Source organism: Pituophis catenifer, unplaced genomic scaffold (assembly GCF_029215685.1).
Source record: "Pituophis catenifer annectens isolate HBS135680 unplaced genomic scaffold, rPitCat1.0.hap2 SCAF_1, whole genome shotgun sequence".
In the NCBI taxonomy this organism is placed as follows: Eukaryota; Metazoa; Chordata; class Lepidosauria; order Squamata; family Colubridae; genus Pituophis; species Pituophis catenifer.
In genome coordinates, this window is record NW_027256881.1 from 250258732 (window position 1) to 250282560 (window position 23829).

General features: G+C 36.5%; 1 protein-coding gene across 1 annotated transcript in view; it reads left to right on the top strand.

Annotated features, from left to right (window-relative positions):
- Positions 1-23829, top strand: part of USH1C (USH1 protein network component harmonin) — a 56214-nt gene that overhangs the window by 19074 nt on the left and 13311 nt on the right. Inside the window, exons 11-16 of the mRNA XM_070957447.1 lie at positions 1774-1830; positions 3740-3882; positions 5152-5217; positions 8368-8492; positions 9051-9127; positions 23653-23694. Of these exons, the coding sequence (XP_070813548.1) occupies positions 1774-1830; positions 3740-3882; positions 5152-5217; positions 8368-8492; positions 9051-9127; positions 23653-23694 (510 nt within the window). The remainder of the gene's footprint in view (positions 1-1773; positions 1831-3739; positions 3883-5151; positions 5218-8367; positions 8493-9050; positions 9128-23652; positions 23695-23829) is intronic.

Consider the following 23829-nt stretch of genomic DNA (forward strand, 5'->3'; position numbering starts at 1 on the left):
GTTACTTGAGGGACTGTTCCTGTTTTCCATTGCATCTTCCCAAGCAGTTCATTCTGGCAGCTATCAGGACTCTGGAAGCTCACCTTCTCTGTAGCAGTACCTGCTCTCGGGGTGGGGCATGAAGTTCCTCTAAAATTCAAGCTCCCACATAGTATGAGCCATGGTGGTACAGTGGTTAGAGTGCAGTACTGTAGGCTACTTCTGCTGACTGCCGGTTGTCTGCAATTTGGCAGTTCAAATCTCACCAGGCTCAAGGTTGACTCAGCCTTCCATCCTTCTGAGGTGGGTAAAATGAGGACCCAAATTGTTGGGGGCAATATGCTGACCCTGAAAAACCGCTTAGAGAGGGCTGTAAAGCATTGTAAAACAGTATACTGTATAAGTCTAAGTGCTATTGCTAGTAAGATTTCAAAGTGCCTAAAACACCTTCAATCAGGCCTTTGGAGAGGATGATTAAATGGCCCTTTCTTTGTTTCTGTTCCCCTCTGGACTTGATGTCCCTTTGTCTTGTACTATTTTATGTGTAGTAGAATGTGCACCTGCAGGAACAATGGGGGACAGTTTTGGTAAAGCAGAACTTTTCCAGAGAGAGGCCCAGATTAAGAGATTGCACAGTCCCAAAATGGAAGAAGAGTAGGGAAGAGGTTTAGGATAGCCATAGTTTAGAATCTCTCACGTAGAATTAGTATGTCTAATAGATTAGAAGATTATAGAGATTGTATAAGATTATATATAAGAGCAATGGTGATGCAGTGGTTAGAATGCACTACTGCAGGCTACTTCTGCTGACTGCCAGCTGCCTGTAATTTGGCAGTTTAAATCTCACCAGCCTCAAGGTTGACTCAGCCTTCCATCCTTCCGAGGTGGGTAAAATGAGGATCCAAATTGTTGGGGGCAATAGGCTGGCTCTGTAAACCACTTAGAGAGGATTGTAAAGCACTGTGAAGTGGTATTTAAGCCTAAGCACTAGTGCTAAGTGCCATTATAACTTTAGTTTGCAAGATTCTGTTCCTTAGCTGCAAGCAAATAAAGGATTGGACTCAATTGATTTCACCGTATCATTTCTGGGCCTCATGTTATGTTTACTATATTGTTCTTTGTTTTTAAAATGTTTAACCATTGTGAACTGTCCAGGGTAACTGGGAGTCAGATGGCATATAAACTTAATAAATTATTAAATGTTCTTTTGAATAAAATATAATATAAATATACAACTGATTGATTCAAGCCCATTGATTGCCACATCACTATAGCTACCATTTAGAATTTTATCTGCTAAAAATTAATCAAAGATGTTGAACTAGACTAGAGAAATGGACTTTACTTCATAAAAAAAAAAAAGATATGTCAGCTTTGTCAAACATTCTATACACTTGCAGTCCTAACATATTTACTTGGGAATTACTCCCTTTGTATTCTGCACAAAATTGCATAAAACTCAGTACTGATTTCAAAACTGAAAAATCATCTCTAAGTGGTTAAAATAACAAAATTTTATTTTTTGTTTGAAGTTCCTAAAGTAATTGTATCATGTTGCTTGAAGAAAATGCTCAAAAGAAATTCTTTTGCAACAGTGTTTATGACAAATGTCTGGAATTAGAATTAGGTAGGTTTCCCTATTTTCTAGAATAATAACTGAAAGAATACCATATTGAGAAGACTAAAAAGCCATTCTAACTGCACTGTTAGTCCTGTAGACTTTTACAATATTTAGATTTTACAGTTTAATTTTTCTGTCATCACCTCCCTTTTCTTTCTTTTTTTTTCCCCCAGGCTGTGAAGGTGTTGAAAAGCAGTCAAACCCTGACAATCACTGTTGTAACTGGAGCTGTAAGTATTAATGTCATAGCAATCAACAAAAGATTTGTGAAAAGTCAAAAGGTTGCTGCATACAGCAGTAAGAAATGAAACACACTCAAAGCACATATCTTGGGATCAGGGGTGGGTTCTACTTACCTTTACTACCGGTTTGCAGTGGTGTTGCGTGAGCGCTCTTCTGTGCAAGTTTTGATGACATTGGGGTCAGTGGGCGGAGCCTCCCACCGGTTTTACTACCGGTTCTATAGAACCAGTGCAAACCAGGGGCAACCCACCACTGCTTGAGATCCCCAAAAGCAGAAAAAGTGGGTGGAAGTTACACCCTAACTTCCAAGTTCATGTAGTTAAAATCCTAAATTATTTTACCCAGGCTTAAGTAATTTAACGTTACAAATCTGTATGTATCTACTTAAAAGTAAGTTTCATTAAATGTAAGGGGTTTTACAGGAAGGCTAAATCAATATAGGACTACAGACTGGCTAAGTTATAAACATCATAATTTTACCTTCAATCATATTTACCAATTCAATATTATTTTCTCTGCTTATTTTATTGTGTTATGCATTTCTAGAATTATGACAGGCACAGTGTTGTTCAATTTGCTTTTCTCATTTTGAAACATGATAAGTGGTAGTAGAAGCTTAGCCTAGGGACAATGCAAGGAGAATGCTTGTAGAAATTGAATAGCTTCTGCTGCGATTTATCATCCCTTTCAAAAAGATAAAAGCAAACCAAACAACAGCATGCCTGTCCTAATTCTAGACATACATTCACATTTGTTTTGGATCACTGCTCAGCCACAGAGGGACTGCTTGTATCACTAGCTATGTATAACACCTCTGGTGCTGTGTTCACACCCTTCAGTGTAAAGATATACAGTTATCAGAAAATAGAAGTGGGAATATAACTCAAAGGTAATCAACCACAATAAACAGCACTAAAATGCAAAAGCGTTTAGCATACAGGTTTAAATTTATGAGACACCCATGTTTCTAAAATAGATTTAAAATGGATTTCAAGGTTCTCAAATTTCTACAAATACATAGGGCCTAGGCCCCAATAGCACAGATAAAAATAAGAACAGAATTTGGACAATTACACTATAACATGCTTCTAGTGTTTTCCTTTTTACATTTGTTACAGCTATTTGTTTGAAATTATTTCTGTACTATCAAAATTCCCAAATTTAAATTTTGTTTGTTTATTCCCAAAATAAGTCTTTTAAGTTTTGCAGAGACAAGTTTTCTTCAGGTTCTCTCTGAAGAAAATATTGCAAAAGATGTTATTTCTCAAACATTCAAGTCAGGGGTGGGTTCTAAATTTTTTTATTACCGGTTCTGTGGGCATGGCTTATTTTGTGGGCGTGTCTTGGTGGGGGGGGTAATATGACTGGGTGGGCGGGGCCATTTTTTTTTTTTTTTACTTTTAAAAGCATTTTTTCTACAACCTTAAGAGGTTGCAGAAAAAAATGCTTTTAGAAGCCTCTGACAATCAGGCAATTCAGCTGGGATCGCCAGAGGCTTTTAAAGGCTTTTTTTTTTTTACAATCTCTTCGGTCGAAGAGGTTGCAGAAAAAAATGCTTTTAGAAGCCTCTGACGATCCCAGCTGAGCCACGCGATCATCAGAGGCTTTTTTTTTTTACTTTTAAAAGCATTTTTTCGGCTGAAGAGGTTGTAGAAAAAATGCTTTTAAAAGTTAAAAAAAAAGCCTCTGATGAGGTGGGCGGGGTAAGTGAGCGGCGACCGGGCCGGGGACCGGTTCGGGGGCATGGCCAGCCAATGTTACTACCGGTTTTCTGAACTACTACAAATTTTTACTACTGGTTCTTGCGAACCGGGAGCAACCCACCACTGATTCAAGTTAATAACTATGATGATTGACTGACTAAGTTGATTAACAGGGATTTAAAATAATGTTTAGGGCAAGGAACTGTTTATGACTGAGGAAGAGAGGCAAAGGGAAGAATATAACCATGAGATGGAGCGCCAAGAGTTAATGCGTCAGAAGTGGCTTGCCCTGGAAACCAACAAAATCCTGAAAGAACAGCAAGAAAAAGAAAAACTGTAAGAGTTTGTGACAGAAGGGGGTCTCATCTATTAATCAATTGCCATAACATGTAACTGTTGATTCGTATAACCATCAACACTTAGTTAACTTGAATTCCTTTCTGAACGCTTCAGAGCTTTTGAGTGATCATATAGCATGATAATTTAACATTACTGTTTTTTAGATATGAAGTCTACTTTTGGATAGAAGCATTTTCTTGTCAAAAGGAAATACTATAGTACTAATCAAGAGTAGATGATTATTAATAAAAGAGAATTATTTTAGCTGTTTTCTGACTTTCCACACTGGGGATTTATAATACCCTATAGCAAGAGTGTCAAACTGGTGGCTGCGTCACATGCAGATCATGCTGACCTCAGCTCCGCAAATGGGAAAAACGTCACGATATGTCACGTGACATCACAAGTTTGATACCCGTGTCCTATAGCTACAGCAGCTATTATAAATCTTCTATTTTCCCTATGATATATTGCCATTACAATAGCTGGATGATACTAGAAGAGTAAAAATAAAGTGGAATTGTCCAATGAAGGATCAATAAAACAAAGTTGCATTTCATTATTAAAAATATATTATATTGATAGCAGAAGTAGAATTCTGATCATTAAGTATTCTTTAAGAGAAGCATGACAAAACCAGGAAAGCATATTTGGAATCAATTACCATATGCATGCAAAAAATAAATAAATTAACTGAAGTTACGTTTGTAATTAGTTCTGTCTTTTTTTGTTAATCTAACACAAAGAAAAACACTGAGATCATAACACAACTAAGAGTGAAAGACTAAACTAACAAATGGTACATTAAATATTGCACTCCTGGAATAGCAACTGTGTGGGACATTAAAACAAAGTGAGCATTTTTTTAATACTTTGAGACAGCTTCAGAAGAAATGTCTTCTGTTCATGCTCAAACCTGTCGAAAAGGCCAGGAAATAGCCTCGAAATAGCCACATTAAACATTAGTCTTCCATAGTTCAGTCATCACCTTCAGTGACTTTCAAATCATAAAAGGATGTTGGTAAATAATGCCAAAGTCCAAATGTTTATCAATCTTAATAGTTACTCACTTTGTTAACCAAAAAGAATAAGAAGGAATAAAGCTTAAGCTTCTTAGTAGGTAGAAAAGTGTTGCATTTCTCATAAAGTTATCTATCTCAGGATATAATGTTATGATCCATCAAACAATAGAACAAGCTGTCTACAAATTGTGACTTTATATATTAAGTATCATTCATTAGTTTCATTTGGGGTATACATTTCTAGGCGGAAAATGGAGATTGCACAGAAGGCTACTGAGGAAGAAGAACGATATCGTAAAGAAATTGAACAGTTAAGTCATTCTTTCATGCATGCTTTTTCCTCTTGCATTATGTTGCCAACATGCCTATATTTTGTTTTTTTAAATATTACTATGACTTTGGGAATGAAAAAAAAGCATCTAGGATTCATTCAAGTTTATTTGCTCACTTCTAAAACCTTTTCCTTAAAGTACAGATATACAAGAATCAGGCCACATTTCAAATCACCAGTGGTAGAAACATCTGTTTGAATAAGCGATAATAATTCTTCCTGACAGGTCAAGAATTTTTTGGTTAAAGGCCAGATTATCATCCATGCTGTCTACCTCTTTTCAAATGGTGCAATATAGCAGGAAAGGAACAATTCCACCCAACAAGTCAGTTTTGGCTCATGATCCCCACCTCAGTTAAATCTGTTGAATTCCCCAACAGAGTAATAATGTTGTGAAGTGACGCTTTTCAAAATTAATTAATTAAAATGGATTAAAATTGGGTAAATAGGTATAAAAATGGTTTAAGGGGAAGGATATAAGAGGAGAGTAAAGTTTTCTTTCCTAGACCCTTTACAGTAGTGGCCAAAATTGTGGAAACCTTTTAGGAAAAGTATTTTCTAAAAGTAGCTAATAACACCACTTGTTTTTGGAGTAGTATATATCAATGGAAAGATAATTTAATTAAGAATGTAATGCTTGATTTGCTATTAGAATAGCAGTTACAGTATAAAGAAGAAAAGTGAAACACATAGAAAAAATGAGATATAGAAAAATTATCACCATAGAAAAAATGAGATAAACAAAAATTATTACGTCAGTTAATACTTAGTTGGGTAACCTTTAGCATGAATTATGGCCTTACAACATCTTCCCATGGAGTGAACCAAGTCTTTTAGTTCCGCAGCTATTATAATATGAAACCAAGATTGAATGATTACTTCTATTAATTGGGTTTTATTGCTGGGTCGCTTCTGACTAACAAGTTTCTTTAGTCGGCTCCATAGATTATCAATTGGGTTAAGGTCTGGGCTATTCCAAAGCCATTCCAGCAATGGAATGATTATCTTGATTATCTTGAAACTCCAAAAAAAAGTGGTGTTATTAGTCATCAAACCTCAAAAATACACTTTTCCCAAAATATTTCCACAATTTTGGCCACTACTGTACATCCAAAAATGCCTCCTACAGAATTGTGGCAAAAGTTTCACAGTAATGATTAGCTTTGAGGAGGAAAATGTTAACCACACACATTTTTTTCTCTTCACAAAATTAGTCTCAGGAGTATGTTTGATCCACACTGGGATCTTGACAGAGTAAGGAAGTGTGCTTGGGAAATATCTACCTTTGGCCTACAGATCCTAAGCTGCTCTGAAAGGGAACATATGGTATCATTCTTCATCTCAAATTTCAGGACTGTGATTTTCACTGCAGTCTGATTCTCTGCACTGCAGAAAGCCCCTTCTGAGAATCTGTGGGAGCTGTTCTCAGTAGTCTCAGTGCCCACGGGGATCGGTATGATGAAACTGCCCATCATATGTATTCTTTCTCTGCAGGTCAATTTCAATTTTATTTTAACTAATGCCATTTTCACTTAATAATTATTAATTATGCATTAATAAATACTGGATTGCCTGGAATCTATTTCTCTGCTTCTTCTCACTTGAGATTATTGAACTCATTATACCTATTGACAAATAAAAGTGAGAAATTTCTGCAGAGGAAGTACCGTATTTTTCAGAGTATAAGACGCACCTATCTTTTTGGTGAGGAAAAGAAAAAGAAATGTCCCTCTGCCTCTGAGCAATTTTGCCTCGTTGCAGCAAACAGCCTGCTTTACTTTCATTTTCGTTTTCAGCACAGCTTGATTAGCACAAGGAGAAAAAAAAATCTGCTCCAGCAATTTACCTTTTTGGAGAAAGCAGCAGAGCCCTGCGCAAAACAGCTGAGAGCAAATCAGCTGAGAGTCGGGAGGCCCATCTAATCAACTTGCGCTAATTAGGTTGTGCTGAAGCTGAAAAGAGCTGTTTTTTCTTGCTGTTTGCTTGCAAGGAGGTAACTGCTGCAAGGCAGAGGCCAAAGGGTGGGGGCCAGTGGGTTGGTGGGGCTACATTCGGTGTATAAGACGCACCTAAATTTTCTCCCCCTTTTAGCGGGGGAAAAGGTGCATCTTATACTCCGAAAAATACTTAGGCCAGACCAAATTCTGCAAAAGCATTTGCTGGGAAATCACTGCTTTAGAATAGCTATTCATTTTTGTTTTTCCTTTAATTTACTCGATATATGTTTAAGTTGTTTAAATTTTGTTTTCATTATTTTATTTTATACATTTGTATACATTACTTTGAGAGGTCCTTGGTGCTATCCGAACTTGGTTGTTTTTTTGCAGACATTTCATTGCTCAAACTAGGTAACGGCATTAGTGCTAGTGATGATGACGAGCACTGAAGATGTTACCTACTTTGGGTAATGAAACATCTGCAAGAAAACAACTAAGCTCAGAGAGCACCAGGAACCCCTCATTTCAACCCTAAACTACAAATATTCTCCTTTATTGATAAATTACTTTGGGATGCATTTCTATGGGAAGTAGTATAGAAATATATAAACACTAAATACCATAACAATATAAGTTATTTTTAAAAAAACATAATTGCAGATTCACTTTCTTGTTCTGACCAAAAACTAGCCAAAGGCCAAGCAACTAAGTCAAGTTGGTATTTTCTATCATAGATCTAGCCACAGTTAAAGCTTTTGAACTGAAAAGTTAAGTACCTACTTAAACAGCATATTCTGAAATCAGAAGAATTGGGGATGTTTAATTTTGGCTGCGTTATATAATTTATTTTGATATGCTTTTGACATTTTTGTTAGCTATAAGTGAAAAATAACAAAGTAAATAAAATCAGCCTTGCTTGGTATGTTTATAGCACAACTTTCTTCTGTCATGAAGCTCAGAACAGTTGCTTTATATAGTGATTGAGTTGTTAATGTTTTTAATTACCAACTTTCTAAGTTTACAATTCTGATAGTTTACAATAAAACAAGGAATGCTTCCGTTTGGTTTCTTGTCCAGAGACTGACTGATATCTAAGTCTAGACTACGTTTAGTTTAAGTCTAGACTAAGGTGGCTCTATCATGTCCTTTCACCCTACACTCTCTAAAGGAGCAATATTTTCCTCTTTTCCAGGATAAAGGCAGAGGAAGAGAAGTTCAAAAAGCAGTGGGAGGAAGACTGGGGTCATAAAGAACCACTAAAGGCTGCCAAAACTGTAATTGCAGAAGTACATTCTCCACCCCGTCCTAAACATCGATGTAAGTAAGAAGTTGTATTCTTATGTGTAAGAAATATGTTTCATTAATTCCAGCACAGTGCATTTCTCAAATTGTAAGCATGGGGAGAAGCCAGAGATTTCAGCTGTGGAAGTGAATCTCTAGGGCAGTTATTGATTTTTCTTCTGTCTCACTCTCTGTTACTTTGATTAAATGCTGTGCATTCTGAAGGCTTTTCCCGAGGAAAACAAAAAAAATACAATAAACTAAGGAAGAATGACTGCTCCTTCTTTTGCTTTTCAATAGGAAATAATTTCTGGGTCTAAGTACATAGACTCATTTTAACTGCTATTGTATGATTCTTGGGACACATAAATGGTTGGCATTTCAGATCAATTTATAATGGCACTGCATGGCACCCCACAACAGAGCATCAGTTTATAGAACTAAAGCATGAAAGAAGACAGAACTCATCTTATTCCTAGATGTGCCTACTTTCTTCGCAGACTTTTTGATTTTAATTCTTTCATGAGAACCATCCTCCTGGCAAAGAATTGTCATTTCTTCTTCCTTTATTTCTTTCTTCCTTTCTTTCTCAAGTAGATTTAGAGGAAACTGCATTTGATCAGTCTACATCAAATGATACAACTGGATTGAAGCTGAAGGAAAGCCAACAGGTTTGCTGTAGCACCTTGAGTTCTCTTGACTTTCTTACTGCCTGCACTGTCCCTCTTGCTGACAATCACTCTTAAAATTGGACTACACTACACTCTGTGATTTCCTGTAATTCTCACATTAAGGAAAGCATTAATATTTATTTGCTGTGCTAGCCAATATAGCTTCGTATGATTTTTCAACCAAAGAAGAAAACATGAAATGGTCCTGCATGGGATCTTTGTATGTTCTGTCTTATTACCACTGAAAACAGAGCTGAGATAAAGGAATAGTTCAAATCAAGTGATTTTTGTCATTAGAAAACTAAGACAGTGCCTTTTGTCTGTATCCTTCTGCTTAATCTCCTTTAACAATTACTGTAAATCATAATAGAAAGGACCTACAGAAGCTAGGAAGAACTAGCAAAAATGAAAGATTTTCTTCAACTAATTCCACTTAAAAGTGAGGTTTTGAGTGCTATCAAAAAGATTTCCAGGCAAGAAACAAAAATTAAATATATCGTCTTCTTAATTAACAAGTTTGATCTTGGACCTGGTATCCAAGGAATAAATACCAGCCGTTTTTTAATATCCAGGTGACTAGCCAAGTATGAAACTGTAATTTAATTATAAACTGAACATCTAGAACTGAAGATATATAATGTGGTCTTTAAAGGGATGGAAGATATTTGAACATATGGAGATGTCTTACTAAATTACACGCATGCTTTATATTGTATAAATACCATTTAAAGCTTGAAAAAATAGCATTATTGTATTGAGCTGATATACAACTGGCAAAATACCAATAAGCTTAATATACTTTTAGGATAAATAGTAATTCTTTTCCATATCAGCAATTATCCAGTATTTATCCATTAAAAAAACAAATGAATATTCAATGTAATTTTGTGTGGAAAAATAACAGCTGAATTTTTCCTGCTATTGATAGAAAAAAATATGTTGGATTATCATCCCATTCTGAGATCATATTTCTTTTAATTTTCCAAATTAGTATTTTGTACATTGTTGGGAACTGAGTTCCAGTAGGTATGATTTCTGTGCACACCAGCTAATAGCAACTCCAAACAGATACTCTGTATCAATATAAGTAGTAAAGCTTTTAGTTAGAGAATATCATGTAGTATGCTTCTGAAAAATTAAGTTATAATACTTGGATTAAAGCACTTGTATCAAACAGTCATGAAAGTGAATAAAAATGAAAGTTACTTGTGTACAAAGTGATTATGAAAGTGAAGTGGCTTGAACTTTTATAATCTGAAGAAGAGACTTCTGCCTATTATTTATAGCTGTTTCAAAGTTAAGATAAAAATGTATATTTCCATTGCTATAATTGTCATCCTTTTATGTGGGCTATATGTTGTAATCTGCTGATATAAATACAGTATCTATAATGCATTGTTCTCCTTTGCATACATATAGCTTTTGGATGGTTCTATCGGTATGAGGGAAAATTTCCTACTATTCGCAAGGTAGAAAAATGTCGAACATTTTGAAAAGTTTGCTGTGATCATTGCATTTGAACCCATGTGCATTTTCCTGTAGTTAGGGTTATCTTGATAAGCATGAAAGAAAGGAAGGGTCTGCATGTGTTATAATGATTTATATCCAAACCTGTTGTGTAGAAAAGCATTCCAGTCCTTGCCTATCCCAAATTGAGTAAATTATCCCATAACAGTGCCTTCCCTTTCTTTCTCCCACATTAATTAGCAGAACCTTGTTCCTCAAGAATAGGTTTTTAATAATGCAAGGGGATGTTAAAGGAAGGCAGGCTGGAGAACTCCTTTGTGTGAATAAAAATCCACTATCCTACTATCTAGTATACTTTATATCTACACAAATACATTCTCCCTTGTGGTGTGCAGTCTTGTAAATAATGCAAATACACTTATTTGGAAGTAAACACTATTGGTTTATGCCATTTCAGTCATCTGACTGTAAGTGGCTTATTTCTGCAAAAAAAATAAAATAAATTCTCTTTAAGATAACAGACATTGCTTTCCAGAAAGCTAATTCGGTTAAGTCCATTAAAAACAATGGCTTCAATTAACCCATATTAAGGTTATCAAACTGAGAGATTTAAGCAGTTCAGTGAAATTCCAAATAAGTAACTTGTTATCCATTGAAGGGTTTTGTTGTGTTGTGTTGTTTAGTTTTGGTTTTGATCTTTGTGCAATTCGTGGCTTTATCATTTGGGCATTATGCATTATATTGCCTGACAAAATGGTTCCATTACTTATATGAGGACCTATTCTTTAAAAGCATGCAAAACTGTAGATTTTGGGGATTTTTTTCAGATCAGTGAAGTGGGAAATTTACAACAAGTATGCATGAACCTTGTTGTCTCTAAATTTCTCTCAAAACCTGATGACTTCATGCCCATCTTACTCATTATGAGGCTGGTTTTTATGTCTTGCTGCTTTAATAACTGGATGATTGTGTCACAGTTATGTAGGAGAAATTCTAGCGCATTAGTAGTATACATGTATAATTAATATTAATATAACAACAATCCAGAAAGGTAAAGAAAGAAAAAAAGCAAAAAGTGACAGTCTTAGTGAACAGAAAAAAAGCAAAATGCAACTGGAGTTTGAGCTAAAACTTCTCAAGGAAAAAGAAGAGAAGTTGGAAAGAGAAAAACAGTTGAAAATCAGCCGATTGGTTCAAGAGGTATGTTCTTTGTGATCTGTATACCTTTGTTTCTTGTAAGAAAAGAGTAAAAAACATGCATGCTCCTGGGTATTTAGATATGGACTTATATTTGAACATGTCAATACTTAAATGCATTATTGAGGTTGAATATTAACTAACCTGACTTAGCTATCAAAGCATGGAGAACATGAGTTAAAAGCTGTAGATTATAACATAATGTCACAGTACAATTCAAACTATCTATGTAAAAGTGAACTAGTTCCTTAGTTAGATGATTAAAATAACGTGGTTCTGAAATGTATTTGATTTGGCATTTAGATTCATTGGAAGACCAACAAATCTTTCCATACTTATGAGCGGATGTGTTGAATACCATGCTATAATTTTTTTGGTGTTGTATATCAAAAGACTTAGTTAAAGTGGAGAGATTCCATGACAACAGGGAGTAAAACTCTCTCTTTCCAGATGTTCGAATAATATAAGAAAATCAGCAAGCTTTTCCCTCTTTCCAGCAGTCATCCTTTGTTCATCTGAATAAAGGAGAGGCTTAGCGAAAATCAGGGCTGCTATAGGAACTCACTATTACCATTTCAGTTTTCAGACACATACGTACATGTTGCTATTTGGGATAAAAAGAGGTACAAAGAATAGAATAGCAAGTCCGTCCATCTGACATGATGCCACCAAATGTGATTGTACCATTCCAGAGCTTTTGGTTTGTTCAGCCAAGAAACATGTAGTGACAGTCTCCTGGCCTTCCTCCAAGCAGCCATTCATTAGTGCAGTGTATGAATGAACCCAAGTCAGTTAATTTAATGGATAGCTCATTAAATAGGTCAGCCATATTGTGTGAACATGACCCCTATATATATTCTATTCTGAAAATGGATTCCCCTGTGACTTCCTTACATATTTCAAAATGAATATTGCTTTTTCCATATGTAATTCTCACCAAACAGGAAGAATAAATGGTTGGCAGACATAAGTAGTCATATGTTTCCTAGGAACGTAAATACTTGGAGAATTGGATGGTCCCTAGGAACAAATGCTTGGAGAATTGGATGACAGTTGTTCTTGTGTTTGTTACTTGGAATATGAAATATGTTGGATTGTCTCTTTTTGCTTACCACAGGAATTAGTAGAATGGTCAGTGGAGACCATACTCATATATATGATCAATATTTGATAAATGTTATCAAAGGATGTTTTATATGTGTGATATAGACAGAGCACTTTAATCTCACCTCTAAAATAGTGGTTTATTTGAACAGCTGCTTATATCAAGCAACCAGGTATCTGTCATATATTTGGTTTTTCTATTGTATTCCAATAGAATACAATAATGCCCCAAGGATAATTAATGACATGAGACTGGAAGAATTCCAGAAAGTGCCAGATTTTTACAGCCATTCAGTTGTAAATCATTCAATGATAAGAAATTGACTGTGCAACTCTTAGATATAACCTCATTTATTTCAGCAAGCTTTGTTGAGATAAATGTATCAATTCAAATCTAACAATCAGCCAATTTTAATATGAGGTGAAGATGTGTTCAGGAATTTGCTGAGATTGCAGTAGATGAATTACAAAAGTATTTAGATCTGCACACATTTTATTGCCAAAATATATTTCTAGTGTGCCTTTGAATATAAATCCATAAATGTAAACTCTTAAATTTTCTTCTAAAATTATGCTACAACTCTCAGGTGTCTGAGACTGAACGAGAAGATTTAGAAGAATCAGAAAAGACTCAGCATTGGGTGGAAAAGCTCTGTCAAACACGTTTAGAACAAATCTCCTCGGTGGAGAATGATTCTCCTGAGGTAAAATAAGATTCTCACCCACCCAGCAAAATACTTGTTTTGTAATCTTCAAAATTGTTTTTTAAGATGTAGTTTGCAGTATGATCTATAGTAAATCACTTGTTTTATCAGGCTATTATAATGAAAAAAATGTTTCAGATCTTATGTGGAAATCCATCTTAATTCAGTAAAGACCCACATCATGTTGTTGGGAATGACCTAGATCAAAGGTCTCAAATTTGTGGTTCATGGGATGCATGTGGCCATCCATTTTGTACCTTGTATGCCTACCAGGATGGTGGGTGGTGGTGGACAAGGTAACTCTTAGCTGACAAGAAAGCAGAGCCCAGCTTTGCCCTCAGGGTAGATTAAGGGAGGCTGCATCCTACCCCATGGGAAGCTCCAACTTTCTTTCCATTTTGCCACCTTTGTTTTCCTTGGCTTGTTAAAAAGTTTCTTGGGCTATAGGCATTGTCTTATACATAACCGTTTCCTTTAATACAAATTCTTATTTATTGGTGTAGAACAACTAGACAAAATGCCTCCCATAATAAGGATTGTTTTATAGGAATTGACAGCATTTGGGTTTTTGAGCCTAGTTATTGTTAGTGGAGTTGCATTCAGCCATTTTAAGCGAGTGCTGCATTAAAACAAATCTGTCATACTAGAAAACAAGTGTACGTCCTGCTGTTTCTGCTTCTGCTACATCTGTGCGAAGGTTTGCTGGCGGCTTGCAGCTCCATACCACTGACCTTGATGATATCAACTTAAATGATACTGGCAAGCTTTCAAAATGCCCAGCACCTCTGCCTCCATTACCCCATACAGTGTCTGTAGCCTCAGTAGCTTACCCGCTTTCTCCACCAAATATTCCAGCTACTAAGGGATCAGCGCCAATACCTAATTCACCTTCATGGATTCCATTGTCCTCTCCATCTCCTTGGGCACATGTTCCACCACCTCCTTTGGCGCCGCCATCTCCACCACCCATTCATCCTTCCATGCAGACTGTTGGCACTCTCCATCATCCAATGTCCACTCATTTGGATGTAAAAACTGGCTGCCACAATTTTCAGCCTGGCGGGGCAGAAGATTCCCTGGATGACTGGGAAGTGAAACATTACAAAGAAAGAAAGATTAGTCCAGTTAATGCACAAAGCAGCAAGCAGACCTACCTTTCCAGTCCAAAGGTATGATATAGAATATATATTTTGTGGCACTCCGAACTCTCTGCTGCTGCTGCTGATTCACGTTATCAAGATATGAAAATATTTTCCACTGAGTCTTTTACCTTATATGATACTGTTCTGAAGTATTTCTCATTTTTATAACTTTCCATAAGTGCATTTTAATTACTTTGTCATGTCATGTCATCATTTTCCCCCCGCTATGCTGCATGGAAGCATTTTTATAAATTGTATTACTATTTTGTCTATACATTACTGAAGAGCTAGGTAATGTCTTAAGTGTAGCCCAAGAGTCAGGGTGAGTAGTGAGCAGTGTTGTTTATTGGCAGATGTGATTTAGAGGGTAGAAAAGAAAGTACTGTATTGCCAAACCCAAAGCAAACAGCACTGATTACTACCTTTCAAGGGCAGTTCAAGATGCTGGTTATACCTGTGGCCAGAGGTGGTATTCATCCGGTTCTGACCGGTTCTGAAGAACCAGTTGCGGAAATTTTGAGTAGTTCAGAGAACTGGCAAATACTACCTCTGGCTGGCCCCACCCCAATCTATTCACTGCCTCCCGAGTCCCAGCTGATTGTCTGGGTCTTCTTTTGTTGCCCTGCACAGGAAAACAGAGCTGGAAAGCGGGTTAGTGGGTGGGGAGGGAATGGAGATTTTACAGTATCCTTCCCTTGGAGTGGGGTGGGAATGGAGATTTTACAGTATCCTTTCCCTGCCACACTCACCAAGCCACGCCCACCAAGCCACGCCCACAGAACCAGTAGTAAAAAATTTTGAATCCCACCACTGGTTATGGCATAGGATCTACTTATTTGATGGATCCACGTCTGGTGAGATTGGACAGTGCCTGTTATTAAGTGTGTCATCTAGTAGGACCCAGAAAGAGTGTTTGGTCTGCATAAAATATACATATCCTTTCTGTAACATTCTGACATTGGAACCCCTGTAGCAATTTACTCCAGGCACCACTGCCCAGCGTCATCCAGCTGTACCTATAGTATCCAAACCAGTTATGCTGCATCCTGACCACAATATTGTAGTCAGACCAACAACCAAATCAGAAGCTCTGGTAAGTCTGTGCTGATATATTCTGCTTTGATATATGCATGCTTTGAATGTATAGGAGACCAGCTGTCCTGCTATCACTGTCAAGCTTGCTTGCTGTGATTCTAGCTTGAATGTACACTGAATAATTCATAGATATTTAAAAATTAAAATATGTTAAACACTTTCTTTTGCACAATTTGGTTGAATTTGTTGCATAATCTCCTTGTGGTTGTTTTGTTTTACTATCCTTTTGCTCTGTAGCCTATATTAAATCACTTAAAAGGTTTAGAAATTCTTTAAGTCTATAAAGTAATGCAACTGGGTAGGGTGAAGCTACAGAACAGACACTTGTTTAGCATAGGAACAAGGGGACAAATGGACTTTCATTACTGTATTTTGCGGAGTATAAGACACACTTTTTTTCCCTCTTAAAAGAGGCTGAAAATTTGGCGTCTTATACTCCGAACGTAGCTTTTCCAAAGCTTTTTTTCAGCCCTAACTAGGCGCTAGCCAGTGAAGTGATCTCCGTGGTTTGCCTGCTTTTCTCATTGCTTCTCTCTCGAAAGATCAGTTGTGCTTTAGAATCTGTTTTTTATCCCCAAGCAGGGGATAAAAACCAGCAAATTAATGTGCTGAAGCTGATCAGCCTAAGAATGCTAGCCAGATGAATACCTGGTAGGCAGATTTCCCCCCCCCCTATTTTCCTCCCCAAAAACTAAGCTGCATCTTATACTCTGGTGCGTCTTATACTCCGAAAAATACGGTAAATAACTAAACAAGTTGGTTTTTTAAAAGGTTCACTTACCAGCCTATTGTAGCCATGAAATTATTGGCATTCTTAGATTCTAAGATTGGAATCAAGGACTCTGGCAGACCTGGCCTTCCATCTGGCCTTTTCAAATTCTTTAGATCTCTCCTCCTGTTACCACCCAAGGTGCCCAATGTTGCCATCTTTTATTGTCTCTTCTACCACCTAATCATCACAAAATCTTTAACAACAAAACTTCAATGTGTCCACTAACACATAATATGAGATCACTTCCTATCATCTCCCCTGTGGTTACTACAAGCAAAATAGTTTATAAAACGGAAGTTTAAAAAGCAGAACTAATAATGAGAATTTTTTTCCATTCAATCATATCCGTACAATTCTCTCCAGTTTTCTTGGAAAAATAGTATAATAAGAATAAAAGATACCATATACATTTGGAGTTTTAGTTAAGATACAAACTGAATAAGCTAAGCTTTCTATTTTGTAAAATTTAGCATTAAGTATTAATATCCATGTGGAATTAGGCAAGCAGAAAAGTAGAATGAAAATAAAATAGAATGTAGAAATAAATAGAAAATAAAAATAGAATGAAAGGTTTTTTTATATTTATCAATTAGACCATTTCTTGTTCTTTCCATAAACAGCTGAAGGATCATTTTTATGCCATTTAAGACTGGTCAAATTCCCGACCCGCGGACTGGATGAGTCACGCACTGGCCACACCCATGCCCGGTTTAGCGAAGGGGGGAAAAGTCCCGATATGTCACATGATGCCACCGTGACGATGTGAGTTTGACATCCCTGATTTAAGGCTATCCTACCAGTAAACTAAAAAAAAAAAAATGACAATTATCCTCGTGATGTAGCACTAAGTATATTATCTTTTGACTTCTGTTTCCAGGGCTGAAAAGACAAATTACCATACCTTTTGTAATGAAATAGGGATCTTATTTTCATCTGTGTAGACTAATTTAAAAAATGAATTAAAGAGAAATTCAATTTCCATGAAATTGGTTCTAAAGCAAAATATTTGAAAACATTTAAAATGAACCAACATTTTAAGAATTTAATCTAGCATAAAACCAATGTGCAACTACAGCTGCCTAAAAAATAAGCATTAATTGACCAAAGTTCCCCACTAAAATACTTCTCATTATGTCATTTTAATTTACAAAAATGAGCATTATCACCCAATTTATCAGATTGTGGTTTAAGTATAGACTTTCAGATTGTTTTTATTCAGTTCATTCAGTTATAATTAACAGCACAGCTAAGTAATTTGAATGCTTTCAATAATTAATGAAATATCATCTCAAGGTTACTATAGTTGGCAAATATTTGGTTTGCATTCTTCAATTGCCAGTTGTAATCAGAAATATTTTGCTTTGTCAAGACGGATATTACTAGATCTGGCCTCATGGAGGCTCCATGATGGAGCAATAAATTCTGAATTTATTTTCCAGTTTTCAGATATTGATTGAGGTCAATGGAAGCGTTCTTCTAGGTTTAGCTTTGTAGTAGATTGCTTCTAAGGAACATAACTGGGGAGGAAAAAATACACCATCTGTTCATCACCTGCTAACTTTCACAGTTCTTTGATAAACACAACAAGCTTGGAGGGAACAGTCTTTCATTGATACCAGCTGTTTTTTGTCCTCCTAAACTTAATTTCATAAGATGATGATATTTTTCCTCCTGGGCTTGGAAATATTAGAGAGAAGACTTGAGAAAATTAGAATGAAAAGCTAAAAACTAAATTGGGAATGTAAATTGGGAATGTAAATGTATATTTTCTTAAAAATATATTTTTATTATGAAAATTTCAATAATAATCTAGTAGAGAGCTGTAAGGCACTGTGAAATGGTATATAAGTCTAAGAGCTATTGCTATTACAAATTTCATAAGTTCTTGAATAATGTACTAGATCCTGGGCCTATTCCTTTGCTGGTCAGCCCTTGTGAGCTTACCTGACCTTTAGCTGAGACTTTCCACAGGAAACCCATTAGGTCAAGGGTGTCAAACTCTCAAGGATGACACATCGTCACGTGACTTATCGCAACTTTTTCCCCCTTTGCTAAAATCGTGGTCGGCGTGGCCAGCACATGATGCATCCGGTCCGTGGGCCGCAAGTTTGACACCCCTGCATTAGGTGACTGATGGCCATTGTTTTAATTTCCTAAATGCTTCAGGGGATCTGGATAAATGGAACATATTAGCTAGACTTAGACTCTTTATGCTGGTCAAAGCAGAGGCTCCAGAGAATGAGAGTAATAATAAGTCAGTAATAAATTCAGTCAGATTATTAGAGATCTTTTGTTTTCTCAGAATAGCACATCTTAACCTCTTTAATATTTTTGCTGATGAAAACAGTATCAAAAGAGCTTAATCTGCAATTTAAATCCCCCCCCCCCCGATTTTACTTACAGCTCTTCAAATAGCTTAAAGCAGGAAAATGAGCTACTGTTTCAATTTAGGTATAACTTCATCAGCACATTTAACTTAGTAACTTAAGTTACTATTCTAACACATCTGCTGAGAGACTGTTATCCAGCCTCACTTCTTTACCATTGCCAGGGGATTCTGAATCTAAAGTTCTTATATTATTTCCTGGCCATAGCATGCTCCAGACTCATGTTACGAAATGAACTGATAAGGATAAACCTGCTGTAAGAAATTGAATTTGCTCTAAGACTATATTACAGTCTCACATTAATGAAATGAAACTCTAGCCTATTTTATGCAAGGCATAAAATGACAAATGCATTCAGTTATTCCAAATGAGCTTCTGAAAACACAGCTACAATTTATTTTCAATAAGCCATTGTGAAATATTTCCAAATAATATAATTGTTTTTAATGGGACAATTTTTTTAGCTAGTGTATATGCTGTCAGCAACAGCTTTGGCCACTGTTATTCTTTAGTTTGTACCTCATACACATTATGCCAATATATGTTCTATTGAGACACAGAAGATTAACACTGAATCGTTAGATAGGTGTTCAGAAATCTGCAAAGTGGTTAAAACTTTCATTAACCGAGCGATAGGGTTGGGAGGCTTCTGTCTTCTGAAAATGACCTTATAATTAAAATGTTTGTGCTTTTGTAATAAATAGATGTGCATTAGAATAAATTATATGATAGCAACTTTAGGCAAATTTTGATTGGATGGTAAAAATATACCGTAATTTCAAGAAGTGCCTCAAGAAGGTACTTAATTTGGGAGTGTGTGGAAATTTGATGTAGTAGCTAAAAGTTCTGGATTAGAAGGCAAAAGACTGTATGGAAGCTCCCTGAGTAACTTTGATCAAATCATTTTCTCTCAGACCCAGGCAATGGCAAACCATTTCTGAAAAGATGGCCAAGAAAACTGCAAAGAGTTGTCCAAGCGTATCTATCCCTTTGAGTCAGGCTTATTTTTTACTTCTTCCTTTAAGAGATTCTTCTTGCAGGACAACCTGCTATGAATGGTTCTCAGGTAGAGGAAGAATTCAGTTAAACGTTAATGGCTGTTACCCGGCTTCTTACCTTTTTTTTCTAGGGCTTTTCCCAAGAAAAGCTGGAATAGTCCAGAGGAGCAAGCCTTTGTGACCGTCATTTATTTGCTGTCCACAGTTCTGAAAACCATGTACATCCTACAGGATTATTTTTCCCAGTAATTCCAATTAACTTTGAATAGATGAATAGAATATGTAAAACTGAAAGACATTTAAATGCATGTGCGCATGAAGGAGTGGAGTGATGAATATCTAATGAACTAGCTGATGATTCAGTGAGTTGATTTTCTTTCTTTTCAGCCTCAAGAGATGTTTAAAAGGATGGTGGTTTACAATTCATCATTTAAAACTAACAAAAAACAAGTAAAATCCTATTTCCTTTTTGTATATGTGTTTGATATTAGTGAGCTGTTAGAGTTTTATTTTGTTTCTGTCTCATAATATTAAGATAAAGATGCAAATAGCAAGCTTTGGTTTTTGTTTCAATGAATGCACATAGTTCTGCTAGATTATGAAGAAACTGGCTATGAATACAAAAAATATTTAATATTACTGGTGACTCTTAGACCTTTTCATTCAAATATAACATAACATAAGGGATATGGATTTTTTCCCATTCCCATTCAATCTTATTTCTACTAGATCCTTTGTTGAAATTAATTGATATCATTCAGAAAATGATTTGGTGATAAATGAGGAAAAAGATGGATTGCGTGAATCCATACAGAATGGCCAAGGTGGCATAAATTAGTTCTCAAATTAGTACTTTAGTTGCGGCTGTCATTGCCAGTGGTTGTAATTAAGGTTGGATTTTGTAAAAAAGTATATTCTGTTTTAATCTTAGCTTTTCTAGTATTCTTAGTTAATTGTCAAAGAATGCTTAGATTGTTTTTTCAAAGACTGTCAAAGGTTTACTGGTGTAGGCTTTCATGTCTACTAATATCTGTTGGGCAATGCTGGACTTCAGGGTTTTGTAACCAGGGTCTAGAAAATAGATTTCCTGATGTCTCACCAGCAACTGTGGCTGCCATACACAGAGGTTTGTGCTAGGCAGACCACAGGCAACTCAGCAGGGGCTGACTGCAGTCCGTCTCAATCTTTATTTCCCATCACACCTCTGATTATGTCAGCCAGTTGCTGGCTAAACCCTGATTCTTACTGTGTAAGAAACACTAGGTAGGTAGGAAAGAATGAAGTGAGTGATTCACAAAAGCCATTGTTTCTTGAGGGAAGCTGGACCTATTGATGCTAATCTTGAGAGCCTCAGGAATGTTTGCTTATCCTTGCTCTCAAGATACCATTACTGCATGCGTGTTACTGTGAACTCTCCATGTATGTTGCCAGGCCTTGACAAGGGGCAAACTGAGACAAAAATGGCAATAGGTGTGAAGAATATCTAGTCCCATTTTGTAATGCAATGCAACATGTCTAGGAAACAATGAGAGAAGATGGGCAGGAACCCTAATTGCTTAACCATCACAGAAAGAACCTGAGAAGGAACCTGCTTCAATCTTTCATTGCAGCAGGCAGTGATCCCATCATGTTTTAAGACAGCCATTATTTTGTCAGTGCCAAAAAAGTCTACAATTATGGGTCTCCCGGATTGCCGTCCGGTTGAATTTACATCCATCATTATGAAATGTTTTGAGGTGATAAAGGACATTATTGTATCTAGCCTCCCTCCAGCATTTGACTCGCTTCAGTTTGCTTACCATCCAAATTGCTCCACAGAGGATGCTATTTCTTCTGTTTTCCATCTGAGCTTGGCGCCATTAGAGGAAAGATGCTGCAAATGCTGTTTGTCTAGTTCAGTTTGGCATTTAATCAAATCGTCCCTCAGCATCTAGTAGACCAACTGGGTCGTCTCAGCTTTAATACTCCTTTGTGCAACCGGATTCTTGATTTTCCTATTAAGAGGCCCCAGTAGGTGCGAGTTGGGTCTAATATTTCTAACAATATTTTCTTGAGCACAGGTTCTCCTCAGGGCTGTGTCCTAAGTTTGCTGTTGTTCACCCTGTTGACCCATGACTGTTGTGCTAGTATGCTACTATATGTGAAGTATGTGGATGATACAACAGTAATGGGCCTTATTCAGGACAACAATGAGGATGCTTACCACAAGGAGGTAGAGGGTTTGGTGAACTGGTTTAATAAAAGCAGCCTTGTTTTAAACATTGGAAAAACTAGAGATAATTGTCAATTTTAGAAAAGGCAGGCACAGCCACACACATCTGTGTATTAATAATTTATCTGTGGAGATGGTTAACAGCATCAAGTTTCTGGGTGTGCAGCTAATGAGTAGTCTGGCTTTGTCAGCCAACAGCGAGATACTGGTGAAGCAGGCGCAGCAGCACGTGCATTTTCTGTATTGCATGAGAAAAGTACATTTTTCTTCACCTATCCTTACCACTTTCTATAGAGGGATGATCGAGAGCATCCTGTCACATTGCATTACACTCTGATTTGGAAGCATTACTGCTTCGGACAGGAAGGCCATGCAGAGAGTGATGAGAGGGAGGCAGAGAAGATTATTGGCAGTTCACTTCCATCTATCCAGGACATAGCATATACGTGATGCTTAACCAGGGTCTGCAGAGACTGGGACACCACACATCCTCTTCACAACCTGTTTTTCTTGTTACCTTCTGGGAGGAGGCTTCATGGTATCCAAAGCAGAGCATCCAGATTCAGTAACAGTTTTGTTCCATAAAATATCAAGCTTCCCTTTCCAATATGTATTCAAGATGGACAGTGATAGATAGATAGATAGATAGATAGATAGATAGATAGATAGATAGATAGATAGATAGATAGATATGGATGTAGGTATGTTTATATGTATGTATATAGCATGTGTATATGTGTGTCATGTATGTGTACATTTTTGAGAGCAGGCAGTGTGCCCACAGTAAAAAAATGACAGTATATCTATCTATCTATCTATCTATCTAAATAGGAAGCTCAGTTATAGTATCTGTAATTGCAGTCTTTTAAATATAGCGATGGCCTGAAATTTTAGCACAAGGATTCCAGCCACAGTTATGTCATAACATAGTTTAATTCTTTGCCTAGGAAGTTCAGTGGAGCAAAGCAGCTGAACTGTGAAACAGGATGTTTTATGTTTCAGAGATTTAAAAATGTTTGTTTGCTGCAGAAGATTGTTGATGAGTTAAATAAATATGCTTTACAAATGCTTTCTACTTTGTGTTTCTTGTGACAATCAGCAGTCCAATGCGTGCTTTTAATTCCCACATGTTCTACTCTAATTATGCTAGAGGAGTACAAAGGTCTTAATCAACATTTATCTAACCCATGACCTTCAAATTGGATGGATTAAAATAAATGGGCAATCTAAATGTGAAGACCAAATTCAGGAAATCTTCAGATTAAATTATCTAATTCTTGTGTTCTAAAAGATAGATCTAACCTTAAAAGCTTGCGTGATTTAATGTCAGGAGGAACATACAATTTATCTCTTTCTTTCTGGCTTTTCTTTCATACTTCTTTCATTTGATCACTATTTTTATTTAGAGCCTACTATGCGTGTATTTGATTGCCAACCTTATTTTCAGGGCTTCCAAAAATATGTGGAGGACTTTGATCCCTACACCATGGTAAGAAGTATAAAGTGTAAGTCAGGGGTGGGTTCTAATTTTTTTTATTACCAGTTCTGTGGGTGTGGCTTATTTTGTGGGCGTGGCTTTGTGGGGGGTAATGTGACTGGGTGGGCGTGGCCAACTTTTTTTTTT